The sequence below is a fragment of the Vidua macroura genome, chromosome 32, assembly GCF_024509145.1.
Source record: "Vidua macroura isolate BioBank_ID:100142 chromosome 32, ASM2450914v1, whole genome shotgun sequence".
Lineage (NCBI taxonomy): Eukaryota > Metazoa > Chordata > Aves > Passeriformes > Viduidae > Vidua > Vidua macroura.
Genome location: NC_071602.1, coordinates 27,454 through 42,219, shown reverse-complemented (window position 1 = coordinate 42,219; position 14,766 = coordinate 27,454). Strand labels below are relative to the sequence as shown.

Genomic DNA, 14,766 nt, shown 5'->3' with positions numbered 1-14,766 from the left:
GTTCTGATTGGCTGCCGTTCTGGCCCCGCCCCTTGGCGGGGGTCCGGAAGCGTCCGGGGGCTCAGTCGGGCAGCGGCGGGCCGCGGCGAGCGGAGCTTCGGGGCCGCCATGGCGGCGGGGGCGGTGGGGGCTGTCACGGCTGAGCCGCCGCCGCCGCTGGGCCGCCTGCCCGGAGGAGCCGGCACTGAGCGCGCCCTGGAAGAAGCAGAGGCCTCCGGCACCCTCAGTCTGGCCGGCCGGCGGCTGCGCGCCTTCCCGGCGGCGCGGCGCGCGGCGCTGGGACCTCAGCGACACCACACAGGCCGGTGAGGCCGCGGCCCCGGGGCAGGACCCCCGACCCTTCCCCCCAGCCCGGGTGAATCGGGGTGTTTCCCCCCGCCCAGGGGAAGCTGCGGGTGCCCCGCCTCCCTCGGCGCCTGCCGGAGCCCGAGGCCCGCGGGAGGTGCCGGAGGCGGGTGAGGAGGCGCCGGGACGGGACGAGCCGGAGCGCCTGGTCCGGGCGGTCCGGCGGCTTCAGTTTGCCCGTCGCGCTGGGCGGCTCGGGGTCCATCAGCACCCCTGTCCGCGGGGATCTGCGTCCCCTCCTTATCCCGGGGGTCCCCATTAGTCCCCTTCCTGAGGCTGCCTTGACCCTGTTCCTATCCCTGGAAATGTCCTGTCCCTATCAGTCCCCCTCGAGAATGCCGCGTCCCCACGGGTCCCCGTCGCTGTCCCACACCTTCCCGCGGGTCGCCCTCGTTCCTCCAGACCTGTCGCGGAACCGTTTCGGGGAGGTGCCGGAGGCCGCTTGCCGCCTGGTCTCGCTGGAGGGGCTGAGCCTGTACCACAACTGCCTGCGCAGCGTCCCCCGGCCATCGCCAACCTCCAGGCCCTGGCGCACCTGGACCTCAGGTACGCTCCAGCCCCGCCACGGCGACTCGGGGAGCGGGGGGGATCCAGCAGCGCCCCGTGACGCGCCGTGTCCCCCGCAGCCGCAACCAGCTGAGCTCCCTGCCCGCCTGCCTGTGCCTGCTGCCCCTGCGCGTCCTCAACGCCAGCAACAACCGCCTGGCCCAGCTGCCCCCGAACCTGGGCGCCCTGCGCACGCTGCGGCAGCTGGTGAGCGCCGGGGCCGGGCTCCAGCCCCGCGGGGCCGGGCCGGGACCCCGCTGAGCCCCGTTTCGCCCCGCAGACGTCGGCTGTAACCGGCTGCGGGCGCTGCCGCCGGGGCTGGGGCAGCTGCGGGCGCTGCGGGACCTCAGCGTGCGGCGGAACCAGCTGGCGGCGCTGCCCGAGGGTGGGTCAGGGCCCTGGGGTGGGGGTCCCGCCGCTTTGGGAGGGTCCCCTCGATCCCGTGTCGATCCCGCGTGTCCGTGTCCCCCCGCCAGAGCTCTCGGAACTGCCCCTGGTCCGGCTGGATTTCTCCTGCAAACCGGGTAGTCCGCGATCCCGCGCTGCTTCCGGCGGCTCCGGCACCTCCAAATCCTGCTGGCGGACAACAACCCCCTCCAGTTCCCCCCCGCCCAGGTGAGGGGGGGCCCGGGGGATCCCCCCGACCCCCCAAAAGCTCCAGCTGACCCCTCTGTGCCCCCCCCAGATCTGCCTGAAGGGCAAAGTCCACATCTTCAAGTACCTGGAAGCCGAGGCTGCCGCCCATCCTCCCCCAGCATGGTAAAGGGGGGGCTCGAAGAGGGGGGACCCCACTGTTTTTGGGGTTTTTGGGGGTCCTCTGAGCGCTGTTTGCCCCCGCAGCCCCCCGGACGAGCCGTGTCCCCTCCGGCAGCGGGGGGGGCTGGACTCCCGGCTTCCACAGCGTCGACAGCGGCAGCAAGCGCTGGTCGGGGAACGAGGTGGGATTTGGGGGCATTTCGGGGGCCACGGGGGGAATCTGGGGTGTCCCCCCCCCGACCTACTCCCCCACCTTGCACCCCCTTTGGCACCGTCCAGTCCACGGATGAGTCCTCGGAGCCGTCCCGGCAGCACAGGGAGACACGCGGCGGGGCAGGTGAGGGAGTGGGATCCCCAAAACCCCCCGGGACCTCCTGTCACCTTCTGGGGACCCCCTGTCACCCCCCCCCCCTTGTCCCCACAGCTGGTGACAGCGACCCGGAGCAGCTGGAGGAGGAGCCCTTGCCCGAGGTGATGTCAGCCCCCAGCCCTCTCTGATCCCCAAGTTTTGGGGTTCCCCCCCCAATCCTGGGCCCCCCTTTGTCCCCCAGAGGCAGCAGGGCCAGACCCCACGAGGTGACACCCACGAGGGTATCAGGTGAGGGGCTCGGGGGGGTCTGGGGGCTCAGGGAGCAGTCGGGGGGGATCTGAGCCCCCTCTCCCTGCAGGGTGGTCCCCACTTCCGGAGACGCCCAAGAACCTGGAGGTGTGGATGGAGAGAGAGGAGAGGAGTCGGACAGGTACGGGGGGTTTGGGACGGGATTTGGGATTGGGAACTGGGAACTGGGAAATGGGACTGGGATTTGGGACTGGGAATTGGGGACTGGGGACTGGGAATTGGGAACTGGGAATTGGGAACTGGGACTGGGAATTGGGACTGGGAATTGGGAATTGGGGACTGGGACTGGGAACTGGATTGGGAATTGGGAAATGGGACGGGGAATTGGGAACAGGGACTTGGAATTGGAAACTGGGATTGGGAATTGTGAACTGGGACTGGGAATTGGGAACAGGGACTTGGAATTGGGAACAGGGACTAGGAATTGGGAACTGGGACTGGGAATTGGGAACTGGGAATGGGAACTGGGACTGGGAATTTTGAACTGAGACTGGAATTGGGAACTGGGAATTGGGAACTGGGACTGGGAATTGGGAACTGGGACTGGGAGTGGGGACTGGGAATTGGGAACTGGGACTGGAATTGGGAACTGGGAATTGGGGACTGGGAACTGGGGACTGGGACTGGGGACTGGGACCAGGGACTGAGACCAGGGACTGGGAACTGGGAATTGGGGACTGGGACTTGGGAACTGGGATTGATGGGGACTGGGACGGGGATTGGGGGTGGGTTTGGGACGTTGGGAATGGGATCAGGAATGGGGGTGGGACAGGGGACAAGGGCCAGGCACTGGCTGCTCTCACCCCCCACAGGACCCCCCCCCAGAGACCCCCCCAGACGACGACGCTGCTGGTGAGGACCCGGGTGGCCTTGTTAGGCCCAGCCCTAATTAACACGTTAATTGGTTACCCTCTGCCCCAGGCTCAGCCCTAATTAACAGCAGCCTTAATTCCCCTGCCTCCCCCAGGACCCTGACGGAGCCCCCGGCCCCCCAAAAACCAGCCCCTGCCTCAGCCCCTCCTTTCCCCGCAGTGCCACCAAGCCAGGTAGGACAGAGCCCCCCCTGTGTCCCCTCCCCAACCCCTGACCCCCCAAATCTCCCCTGTGCCCCCTCACCAGCCCCTGACCCCCCAAAATCTCCCCTGTGTCCCCTCCCCAGCCCCTGACCCCCCAAATCTCCCCTGTGTCCCCTCCCCAGCCCCTGACCCCCCCAAATCTCCCCTGTGCCCTCCCCTCCCAACCCCTGACCCCCCAAATCTCCCCTGTGCCCCCTCACCAGCCCCTGACCCCCCGAAATCTCCCCTGTGCCCTCCCCTCCCAGCCCCTGACCCCCCAAATCTCCCCTGTGCCCCTCCCCAGCCCCTGACCCCCCAAATCTCCCCTGTGCCGCCCCCCAGCCCCTGACCCCCCAAATCTCCCCTGTGTCCCCTCCCAACCCCTGACCCCCCAAATCTCCCCTGTGCCCCCTCACCAGCCCCTGACCCCCCAAATCTCCCCTGTGCCCCCTCACCAGCCCCTGACCCCCCGAAATCTCCCCTGTGCCCTCCCCTCCCAGCCCCTGACCCCCCAAAATCTCCCCTGTGCCCCTCCCCCCCCAGCCCCTGACCCCCCAAATCTCCCCTGTGCCCTCCCCTCCCAGCCCCTGACCCCCCAAAATCTCCCCTGTGCCCCCTCCCCCCCAGCCCCTGACCCCCCAAAATCTCCCCTGTGCCCCCTCACCAGCCCCTGACCCCCCAAAATCTCCCCGCAGCCGCCCCGGACCCCGACCAGCTGATTGCTGAGGTGCGCCAGGTAATGACCCCTCCCCTCCCCCCTGTATTTTGGGGGGGGTTTGGGGGTCTGTTCCCCCCTCACACGTTTTGGGGGGACCCCCCCACCCTCACAGAGCCTCGAGGCGCTGCTGCAGCTGCGACTCCCGGACGAGCTGGGGGACTCGGAGCTGCTGGGCCGCGTGGCCGCCCGGCTGCGCCCCTGGGCGGTGAGTGCGACCCCCCACCCCGAGTGACCCCAACGAACACCCCAAAACCCTCCCTGACTGCCCCTTTCCCCCCCAGAGCCCCCCCAGTGCCCACCGCACGCCGCCGACGCCGCCCTGCCGCCGCTCGGGGGTCCCCGAGGTACCGTTCTGGGGGGGGAGGTTGATTCGGGGTGGGGGGGGGGGGTGGGGGTCCCGTGCCCTCCCACGGCTGACGCGGGGTCCCCCCCCCCACCCCAGGTGAAGCCCCCCCATCCCCGGCGCCCCCCCCCCGGGCTGCTCTTCGCCCTCTTCTACGGCCTCCTCATGGCGCTGCTCGTCGCCGCCCACCGCGCGCTCTTTGGCTGCTGAGGGACCCCCCCCAAACCCCGGGGAGCCCCCCCAGAACTTGGGGGCAGCTCCCCAACCCCGGGGAAACCCCCAAACCCCCGGGGGGGGGGGGTCCCGCCTTTGCACCTTTCCTTCCCCCCCCTCTTTTCTTGTGCCTTAACGCTGGGGAAACTGAGGCAGGGAAGGGGGAGGGGCTGAACCCCTTTTGCCCCCCTGGGGGTGTGACCTTAATTATTCATATTATAATTAATTATAATGAGCTATTATTATGAGTTTTATTATTATAATGAGTTCTCACTATTATTGAGTTGTTATACAGGACTGTGAGCATAATAAGTTAATTATTACAGTGAATTGTAATTTAATTATGATGGCAGAACGTTAAAATACGGATGACCAAAATTTATTGTAATTAATTATTATTAAAATTATTATATTTAACTATTATACGGTTGTCACTCTAATTACTGTAATAACGATTTTGTCTCTGAGTGTGGATATCCCCCTCAAAATTGTACTTGGTACATCCCTGTCCCTTTGTGACACTCGGGTCACCGGCCGACACCAAAACCTGGGGGGGGTGGGGTTCAGTCCTGCCCCTCTCCTGCTGCCACTGCTCAGCTTTTTGTCCGTTTTTGTCCGTTTTTGCCCGTTTTCGCCCTTTCTGTGCCCAAAAGGGGGACGCCCCCGCTCCAGCTGTGCTGTGCTGCCCCACGACCCCCCCCCTCCCCAAAGCCCCCCTGCTAATTCCGCCCTTCCCCAGCAGGTGCGGGAGGAGCCGAGCCCGGCCCGGGCCCCGCGGGGGGGGCTGGCGGTGTCCACCCCCCGGTGCTCCCGTTAATTCCCCTCTCCCCCCGCCCCGTGCTCCCGTTAATTCCCCTCCCCCCCCCCGTTAATTCCCCTCCCCCGGTGCCCCGTTAATTGCGGGTTTGGCGCCATCTTTGTTGAGGGCAGGCCGCCACGGCCGTGCCCTCAGCGGCGAGGCCCCGGCCGCCATCTTGGCTGAGAGCGGGTAGGGGGCTGTGAGGGCGCCATCTTTGCCGTGGGCAAAGCCCTGAGGGGAGGCCTCACGGCGGCCGCCATCTTTGGTGAGGGCCCGGGGGAGGTTTCGGCGGGGCAGCGCGAGGGACGCACCGGGACCGGAGCCGTTTCTATCGAATATATATATTAGATATCGCGATAAACCTCTCGAAACAAAAATAAAACCTGGTCCCGGCGGAGGGGCGGTGCACGGCCAGGCCCCCCCTGGAGCAGCGGCGCTCATAGGAAGGGGTTGGTGGTCCGGGGCCTGATGGCGAACGGCGCCGTCGGGGCCGGGAGCGTCTGGGGGGGCACCGAGGGGGTCAGCGGCGGGGAAAGGGGGCCCGGGACCCCCCCTCAGCCCCGCGCTCCCCCGGTCCTCACCACGAAGGGGTTGGTGGAAGCTTTGGCAACGTTGAACCCACCGAAAGGCAACCCTGGGCCGGGGGGAAATGGGTCAGTCGGGGGGCGGGGCAGCTTATATATATATATAATTTAACAGTATTTAATACCCCCCGCTGCCCCCCGGCTCTTACCATCGGCCTGGAAGGGGCTGGGGAAGCCCCCAGGAACGGGGGGCGAGGTGAAAGCAGCACCTAAAAGAGGCGACACGGAGTTGGGACCCCCGGAGCCCACCCTGGCCGGGGAACAGGGGGGTCTGGGGGTCACTCACCGGGGCCGCTGCTCTCGAAGGGGTTGGTGGAGGGTCTGGGGGCCACGGGGGCCGTGAAGGGGTTGGTGTGGCCTGGGAGGGGGCACAGGTGTCACACCTGGACCCCCCCCCCGACTTTGAGGGGTGCAGGGGGGGGTGAAGCCTGACTTACCCCCGTGGGGCAGCGCTGGGGGCTCACGGAGGGTCCCGAAGAGGCTGCGGGGGGAGGGGGAGCTGTGAGGGGGGGAGGGGAGGGTCCCGCACTGCCGGCAAGGTGAGGGGGAGGGGGGGGAGTACCTGGCAGAAGCTCCTCCCCCTGTGGGCGGAACGGGGGTGGCCACGCCCTGTGCAGCCACACCTCCTGCAGGTGCAAGAGAGGAGCCATGGGGGGTGGGAGGGGGGGTTCCCAAAAACTCCTGGGAGTAACAGAAACCCCGAAACCTCCCCGTAACACTCCACAAAAGGGGGGCTCACGCTATTCCTGGGTGGGAGGGGCCCCAAAACTCCTTCCCTGCCCCCTCCCCAGAAACCCCAGGCCTCTCAGGTTGCCACCAAACCCTTCCCCACTGGCCCCACGGCTACCACGGAGTGGTGGTGGTGGGACCCCAAGCCCCCTCCTCAAAGCCCCCCAGGGATGGGGAGACCCCAACTGCCCCTTGCCCATCAATCCCAGGTGTCCCGAGGATATGGGGGGGAGCACCAAACCCCTCCCCAGTCCCCCGCAGGGTGACAGGAGGACCCCAAGAGTCCTGGGGGGGGTCTCAGGGTACCTGTGGTGGTGGGTGGGGTGTGGAAGGGGGGCACAGCCCCCCCAAACGTCGGCGCTGCAGGGCTGGTTCCGAAGGCGTTGAAACTGGGGAAGGCAGACCGGGGTGGGGCCGGGCCTGGGGACAGCGCTGCGCTCACTCGGGGGTCACCAGGCCCCCGGGAGACCCCCGTGCTCCGTGCCCACCCCCTCCCCAGCCCTGCTGGAGCCCCCCCGGGCCCCTCAGAGCCCCCAGCTCACCGGGGAAGGCAGCGGAGGCGGGCGCGGGGGCCGGGCTGGCGAAGGGGTCCCCCCCGATGTCGGCCAGGAGGTCGGTGCTGGCCTTTCGGGCCGGCTGGGGAGGGCGCTGGGCGGCCGGGCGGGGCTGGGGGGGCACCGGGAGGTCAGGGGGCGGCGTTCCCCCCCCCCGGGCACCCCCAGGAGCGGCCCCGGTCCCACCTGCGGCAGTGTCCCGGTGTCCCCACGGAGGAGCTGGGGGGGGCCGGGCTCTGCTGCGGCGCTTTGGGGGGGTTTCGCTTGTTCTGGTGCCACGTACCTGCCATGGCAGGGCAGAACATTGACCGAGGGGCCCTCGCCCCGTGCTGCCCCCCATCAAGGCGCCCCCGGCCCCTCTCGTACCATCGTTTCTTCTCGTATTTATCCTGCAAGAACTCCTTCACCTTCTGGGGGTCGCGGGAGTCGGGGAGCAGCGACGTCCGGGGGTCGAAGGTGCCGAGCCAGACCCGCCTGCAGGCCTGGGGGGGGGTCGGGGAGGGGACGTGGGGATGCGGGCAGCGCGGCACGGACAGGGCCGGGCGCCCACAGCCGCTCCCTTACCTCGTTGCCGTGCGCCTGCAGGAACAGCACCTCGGCCTCGGTGAACGTCGTCATGGAGATGGACTTGACGCGGTGCGGGGGGTTCAGTCCCCGCCTGGGGAGGGATTCGTGGGCTCAGCGCCCCAGCGGCGCCCACAAACACCCAAAACGGAGCTTTTTTCTCTCAAAAAATACCCCACGCATGTGAAGCCACGTGCCGCGGCCACGCCCCCCTCCAGCCAAGCCCCGCCCCCACCGGGCGCAGCAAATCAATGACCGCTGGAGCCGGCGAGGCTCCGCCCACCGCGCTCGGGTGTGAATGAGCCCCGCCCCCTCCCACGGCCCCGCCCTCACACCCCCCGGCCCCGCCCCGCTCACAGCGCCCCCGAGCAGCCGGTGCACACGAGGCTGCCCACGCTGATGTCCACGTAGGTGACGCCGCGCTGGCCGCACTCGAAGCAGAGCCGGTTGGCGGGAACCGCGCTCACCAGCTCCCGCACCCGCCGGCACCAAACTTCGGCCTCCGCATCGCGGCCCGCGCTGCCCCTGCGGGCCCCGGGGCCTCCGCCGGGCCCCGCGCCCTGCCCGGTGCCGCCGCCGCCGCCGCCCGCCGCCATCTTCCCGCTCCCGCCGGCCCCGCCCCCGCCGCAGCGCCGCCGCTGATTGGCCGCTCGCGGCGCCCCGCCCCCCTGGAGTCCCGCCCTTTGCGTCCCCTCAGCGCCGCCCCGCCCCCCGCCCTGAGGGGGTTCGCCGCCGCGGGGCGGGAACGGCCCCGTTTTGGGCAGGTTTCGCGGAAAAACGGCATTTTTCCACCACCAGAACCAGCATTTTCCACCAACAAAACCAGCATTTTTGCGGCACCGGCAGGTCCCACCTCCTCCCGCTGTGAGTGCCGGGGATCCGGGCGGCCCCGCACCCCTGGCTCATCCCGCCCTTTCCGTCCCCTCAGCGCCGTCCCCCTCACGAAAATAGGGGAAAAAAATCCTTTTTTGAGTCATTTCTACCAAAGTCTCAGTTATTGTTCCTCTCCAGCACAACACGAGACGGTCTGGGGAGTCTCAATGCCCTCACTCGGGGTCTTCCCCCCATTATTAACCCCTCTGAAGGGGATTTTATACCCAAAACCGAGGTGAAGGCTCCCTACTTTGGGTCATTTTCCTATAAATTCCCTTCAATGTGGGTGTTTTTCACCCAATAATCCCTATTACTCCCCTCCATTTCGAGTCCTTTCCCCCAAAACTTCACTATTATTCCCACTCCTCCATCCCCGTTTGGGTCACAAAATCATTATTACCCACGCCCTCCCTCCTTTGCGTTGGTTCCCTACAAACTCACTATTATTCCCATTCCTTTTGGGTCATTTCCCCACAAATTCACTACTATTACCTCTTCCTCCAACCCATTTGGGGTAATTTCCTCCGAAATCCCCCATTATCCGGCTCTGATCGCGTTCTGAGGGGCTGTGTGTGTGTGAGGGGGGGTCCCAGTCCCATTTTTGGGGTGCTCCCCACCAACACGCGTTTCCAGCTGCATCTCTCTTTAATAGTGCACAGAACCACGTTACAAAACCCCCCCGTCCCCACGACCCCCCCCCCCAAACTGGGGCCCCCCCGGACCCCGCGGGGACGAAGGCAATTCTGGTAACGGGGGGCTGGGGGGGAGCGAAGGTGGGGGGGGAGATGAGGCACAGAGGGCCTGGGGGGGGGTCCCAGGAAAGGGTTGGGGGGGCCCTTTGCCCCCCCCCCAATGGTCCCCCCACCCAAAATCCCAGAGGAGATCCCCCCTCCCCTCTCACACACCCCCCCCCACCCCGCACTGGGGGCGCCCCCCCCCCCCTCCAGCACCGCACCCACCCACCCCCCCCCACAGGCCGCACCGCGGACCCCCGGAGCCGAACCCCCTCCCCGGCCCCTGCTTGATGCACCCCCATAAATACCCCCCCCATAAATACATTGCAAAGCAGTTACAGCACCCTCCCCTTTCGGGGGGCTGGGCCCCCCCGGCAGGGGTGAACCCCCCCCTTCACAGGGACCCCCTCGGCTCGCAGGGGGGGAGCTGCTCCCCGATATTGAGGCTCGACACCCCCTTAATGGGGGTCCCCCCGCACTGGGGGGGGGGGGGGTTAATCCCCCGTAATGAGGGGCTGGAACTCGCCCCACTTTTTGGGGTGTTGTTTTTTTTCCCCCCCTTTTTTTGGGGTCCCTCCCCGTTACCGCGGGAGGGGTGGTCTCCATCCCCCCCCCCCCACTTTGTGTTCGGGGTGCGCCCCCCGTTATTTGCGAGGGGGGGGCTCAGCACACCATAAATACCCACCCCCGTTTGTCCCCAACCCGGCCCAGCCGTGTCGCCCCCCCCCTCCCCACTTCAGGACCCCCCCCCCCTTTTATCCCTAGGAGCCCCCCCCCATGATTTCGGGGACCCCCCCCCTCCAAGTTTCGGGGGCAGGATTTGGGGTGCTCCAGGCACCCCGGGGGGGGTCAGATCGCGGTGTCCCAGAGCACGGCGTGTGGCCGGCGGGCCGGGGGGGGTCCCGGGGGGCGGCGGGGGCGGGGGGCGCCCCTCGGGAGCGGCCCCCCCTTTCCAGGCGGGGGGGGCGGGCAGGGGGGGCAGGCTGTCCTGCTTGCACAGCCCCCCCCCCCCGCCCCCCCCGCGCCTTGATCTCGGTGCAGACGCAGCGCTTTCGGTCGATCACCTCCTGCAGCTGCCCGTCCCGCGGCCGGGGGGCGGCGGGGAAGCCCCCCCCGGGGACCCCTCCGGACAGGGGCCGCGATGAGGGGGGGCCGCGTGGGAACGGGGGGGCCCCGGCCTGGCGCACCCCCGAGGTGGAGGCGGAGCGGCCCAGGCGGGGACCCCCGGGCAGCTCTGCGGGGAGTGGGGGGGGGCGTCAGGGGGACACGGTGCCACCCCCCCGGCAGGACGAGGGGCGCTCACATTGTCCCCCCGTGCCCCGTGTCGCTCCACAGCACCCCCAGGCCGGTGTCCTTATGTCACCCCCCCCCCCGCCCCGTGTCCCCCCGTGCTTCCCTGTGTCCTTATGTCACCTCCTGCCGCGTCCCCCGGTGCCCCCGCCGTGTCCCCCGGTGTCCTTATGTCACCTCATCCCCCCGTGTCCCCCCGTGTCCCCCGGTGTCCTTATGTCACCTCACCCCCCCGTGTCCCCCGGTGTCCTTATGTCACCTCATCCCCCCGTGTCCCCCGGTGTCCTTATGTCACCTCATCCCCCCGTGTCCCCCGGTGTCCCCCGGTGTCCTTATGTCACCTCCTCCCACCGGTGCCCCCCGTTGTCCCCCCCGGTGTCCCCCCGACCCCACACGTACCCGAGGGTCTCCCGCAGGCCGGGAAGGTCTGGCAGGGCAGGGGGGGCCCGGGTCGCCCCCGGGGCCCCTCGGCCCGGACCGGGATCCCCGAGGGGGGCGGAGCCGCCCCCGCCCCGCCCCGCTCCTCCCGGGGGGGCTCCGGCGCCTCTGCCAAAAGGGGGGGGAGGGGTGTCTGTCAGTCCCGCCCAGGGGGCGTGGCCCAGCCACAAGCCCCGCCCCGCCCCTGTCACTCACTCTCGCTGTCTTTCCCGCGGCGGGCGGAGGCTCCGCCCCCCCGGCGAAGGGGAGGCTCCTCCTCGCGGGCAAGGGCGGTGCCTCCCGAGGCCACGCCCCCGCGCAGGCTCTCATAGGCGGGCGGGCGCTTCCCGGGAGGCGGGGCTTCGGCGGAGGGGGGGAGGGGCAGCGGCCCGAGCCCCGCCCCCCCGCGCTCGCGCCCCGCCCCTCCCGGCGCGTGGTGCGGGGGGAGGGGCGTGGAGTGGCTGCGCGCGCGGGCGGGGGGCGGGCCCTCGCGGCGCGAGGGGAGGGGCAGGCGCGAGGCGCCCTCGGGGGGCGGGGCCAGCGGGGGTGGGCGGGGCGGCAGCAGGTTGGGGAAGGGCGGCGGGATGGGGGCGGGGCCGGAGAAGGGGGCGTGGCCGATGAAGGGGGCACGGCCGGCATGAGGGGCGTGCCCGGAGAAAGGGGCGTGTCCGGTGTAGGGGGCGTGGCCAGAGTGCAGCACGGGGCCGCCGAAAGGGGCGTGGGCGGCGTGTCCGTGGAAGGGGGCGTGTCCCGGGAAAGGGGCGTGTCCCGGCCCCTCCCCCGCGGGCAGGGGGCAGCTCATCTCCTCGTAAATGGCCTCGGGCTCCTCGGCGGGGGTGGGGGGCGCTCCCCCCGGCCCCCCCCGCCGGGGCTCCCCCCCAGGGACCCCCCGGGCGTCCCCCACCATCTCGATGTACACCGGCTCCTCCACCTCGCCCTGCTCGGCCAGGGGCGGCGGGGGCGCCCCGGAGGACAGCCGGGTCTGGGGGCTGCGCGAGGGCTTCAGAGGAGGCGTCTGCCGCACGCAGCCCCCCCGGGGGGTGCCTGGGGAAGGGAAGGCCGTCAGGGGCTGCTAGGCCCTGAGTGTCCCCTCAGATTCCCTGTGTCCCCTCCCTGCCACCCCGACCTCCCCGGGAGCCCTTCCTGCTCCCCCAGCCTCGCTGTCCCCTCCGCTGCCCCCAGCCCCGCCACGCTCCCACCCTGCCGGGTCCACTCACCTCCTCTCTTGGCGGGCGGCGCCTCCAGGCCCCGGCCCTCGGGGGCCCCGGTGCGGGGCCCGGGGGGGCGCAGGGGCACCCCCGGGTCGGGGAGCCCCACGGCGTGGCAGGACAGGGAGCGGGGGGCCATGCCGGGGGCGCAGGGCCGGGGGCCGCGCTCCTGCGGCGCCGGCAGGGTCAGGAACCCCACTCGCAGCGGGCGCCGCAGGGACCCCCCCTCCCGCGCCCTGGGGACCCTGGGGAGGGGACACAGCGGGGTCAGGGCGACCCCAAAATCTCTGGGGACGCCCCGACCCCCTCAGGGATTCTCAGGGAATTCGCTCCTATGGTGCAGGGGGCACTGAGGTACAGGGGGGAAGTTGAGCCCCGCATTTTTGGGGGTTCTGAGGTGCAGAAGGCGAGCCGTGGGTCTGCCAGGAGTGCAGAGGGGCGTTGGGCGGTCAGGGAAGGGGCAAGGGGGAGCTGGGGCTCTTTGGGGAATTACGAGGGGCTGGGAGACCACCCCAGGCTGGTCCTGGGGCTCCCGGAGTCCCCTGTGGGCGGTCCCAGCGGTACAGGTGTGGCCCCGGGGCAGTCCTGGGGGGGGTCTCTGTGTCCCTCTGCGGTGGTCCCGGGGGGTCCCCGGTGTCCCCTCACCCCTTGCGCGGCTCCTCCTCGCGGGGGCGCCACTCGGGGCGGCCCTTGCGCTGCAGCAGGCTCATGGCGGCCGCGGGGGGGCGCTCCTCGCCCAGGCGCAGCAGGGCGGCGGCGGCGGCGGCGAGCTCCGACCGCGGGGGGGCGCTCATGGCTGGGGGCGGGGCCTTCAGACCCCGCCCCCCCCCGGACCGGGGACCCCCCGGCCCCCGAATTCTGGTCCCGAGACCCACCCGGACCCCGAGTCCTGAGACCCCCCCCGCCCCTCCACATGCCCGTGGCTACCGCGACCCCCAAATCCCGCGCCCCCGCTTGGGCGTCGGGTCCCGCCGCCGCCCTCCCCAGACCCCCCAGCCGCCTCGGTCCCCGCAGGAGCCCCCTCCGCACCCGGAGCCGCGGTCCCTCTGCGCTTCCCTCCACCCTAAGGGGTCCCGGGGTCCCCCCGACCCCCGCCAGCCGCCTCCCCAACCCCACCCCGACCCCTCCGCGCTGATGCCGGGGTGCCCCCCGGACCCACCGAACGCCTCTGGGCACCCGTCCCCCTCCCCTCACACCGACGCTGAGGATCCCCCCCAGCCCGTCGGGACCCCCCCCCCCAGCACCCCCAGACCACCCCTCCCCAAATTACCCGCAATCCCGGGGTCCCCCCTTGACCCCCACCCCGCCCGGACTTCGGGGGTTGCTCTGTCCCCCCCCAGGGCTCTCGGCCTCCTCCCGCCCTCCCCGCCCCTCGTTACCTGTCGCTCTCGCGGGGGTCCCAGGCTTGGGGGGGGGGGGGGGAATCCTGCGCCGCACCCCCCCCCCCCACCGCCGCCAGCACGGCCGGGCCCGGGCCGGGGGCTCACGGGGGGCGTTGGCCCATGGCGGGGGGGGTCTAGCGGCCTGCGGGGGAGGGGCAGCGGGTGGTCACCGGGCGCGGGAGGGGCACCGGGCCCACCCCCATCCCTCCCCTCCTCCCTCACCGGCCGCTCCCGCCTCCCGCTCGCGCCGCTCCATTGGCGCTGACGCAGCGTCCGGGACGCGCCGCGGCCGCGCCGGCGCCCCCTGGCGGCGCGGAGGACCCGCGGGGCGCCGGGCGGTCACGTGGGCGGAGGGCGCGCCCCGGGAGGCGTGGCCTGGGGCGGGGCGCGCTCGCGCGCGGCCCGGCAACGCCTTAAAGCGCAACATCACTTCCGGTTCCCACTTCCGGGTCCTGCCGCCGCCGCCGCCGCCGCCGCCGGTAACGGCTCCGGGCCGGCCCCGCCATGTTCCTCCTCCTCCTCCCGCCGCCGCCGCCCCCATGAGCCGCAAGAAAAGCGGCTTCGCCATCACCAGCGTCCGCGGCGGCAGCGGGACCGCGCCCGGCGATGCCTCCGGCGCCGCCACCGGTTCTTCGTCTTCCTCCTCCGGCAGCCCCAGCGGCTCCCGGTTCCGCCTCGTCCGCTTGCTGTCGCCGGGGGAGGTGCTGCGGCGGGGCCGGTGGCTGTGCCGCGATTTTTACGAGCGGGACGCGTCGCCGCGGGGGGGCGGCGGCGGCGGGAGGGTCCCGGTGTCGCTGGACGCCCCCCGGGCCGGCCCCGCCCCCCACCAGCCCCGGTCCCTCGGGGCCTTCGCGGAGCTCGTGCAGCAGGTGAGGGGGGCGGGGCCTCCTGGGGGCGGGGCCGGAGGCGACCACGCCCCCGAGCCCCCCAATCCCGCTTTGTTTACAGGCGCTGCCCCCCAAACCCCCCTCGCCACGCCCAGGGGGCGGGGCCGAGCTCAGCGCGCGCCTGGGATTGGCTGGCGAGGAGAGCGAAGA

At 70.6% G+C, this 14,766-nt stretch overlaps 3 protein-coding genes across 3 annotated transcripts; 1 reads left to right on the top strand and 2 right to left on the bottom strand.

Moving 5' to 3' along the window:
* Positions 1-72: 72 nt before the first annotated feature.
* LRCH4 (leucine rich repeats and calponin homology domain containing 4) lies at positions 73-4,677 on the top strand. Its single transcript, XM_054001721.1, is given in 19 exon segments — positions 73-264; positions 266-305; positions 748-840; positions 843-891; positions 972-1,276; positions 1,368-1,417; positions 1,420-1,506; positions 1,577-1,650; positions 1,732-1,780; positions 1,782-1,829; positions 1,927-1,984; positions 2,072-2,118; positions 2,199-2,245; positions 3,079-3,118; positions 3,234-3,312; positions 4,017-4,057; positions 4,152-4,244; positions 4,321-4,383; positions 4,482-4,677. Coding segments are annotated over 19 exon segments (1,530 nt in total). The 5' UTR covers positions 73-108; the 3' UTR covers positions 4,593-4,677.
* A 1,042-nt stretch (positions 4,678-5,719) lies between these two features.
* On the bottom strand, positions 5,720-8,421 carry AGFG2 (ArfGAP with FG repeats 2). Its single transcript, XM_054001756.1, has 12 exons — positions 8,183-8,421; positions 7,826-7,919; positions 7,628-7,743; positions 7,448-7,544; positions 7,250-7,373; positions 7,014-7,127; positions 6,541-6,604; positions 6,416-6,459; positions 6,265-6,336; positions 6,128-6,187; positions 5,976-6,028; positions 5,720-5,894 (listed from the first exon to the last, which is right to left on the bottom strand). The coding sequence occupies exons 1-12, from the start codon at positions 8,419-8,421 to the stop codon at positions 5,832-5,834; spliced, it is 1,140 nt and encodes a 379-aa protein (XP_053857731.1). The 3' UTR covers positions 5,720-5,831.
* A 1,767-nt stretch (positions 8,422-10,188) lies between these two features.
* Positions 10,189-14,054, bottom strand: LOC128820947 (basic proline-rich protein-like). The gene is made up of 7 exons (XM_054001788.1): positions 13,952-14,054; positions 13,727-13,871; positions 12,993-13,143; positions 12,357-12,592; positions 11,356-12,183; positions 11,122-11,268; positions 10,189-10,666 (listed from the first exon to the last, which is right to left on the bottom strand). The coding sequence occupies exons 3-7, from the start codon at positions 13,139-13,141 to the stop codon at positions 10,194-10,196; spliced, it is 1,833 nt and encodes a 610-aa protein (XP_053857763.1). The 5' UTR covers positions 13,142-13,143; positions 13,727-13,871; positions 13,952-14,054; the 3' UTR covers positions 10,189-10,193.
* Positions 14,055-14,766: the final 712 nt, after the last annotated feature.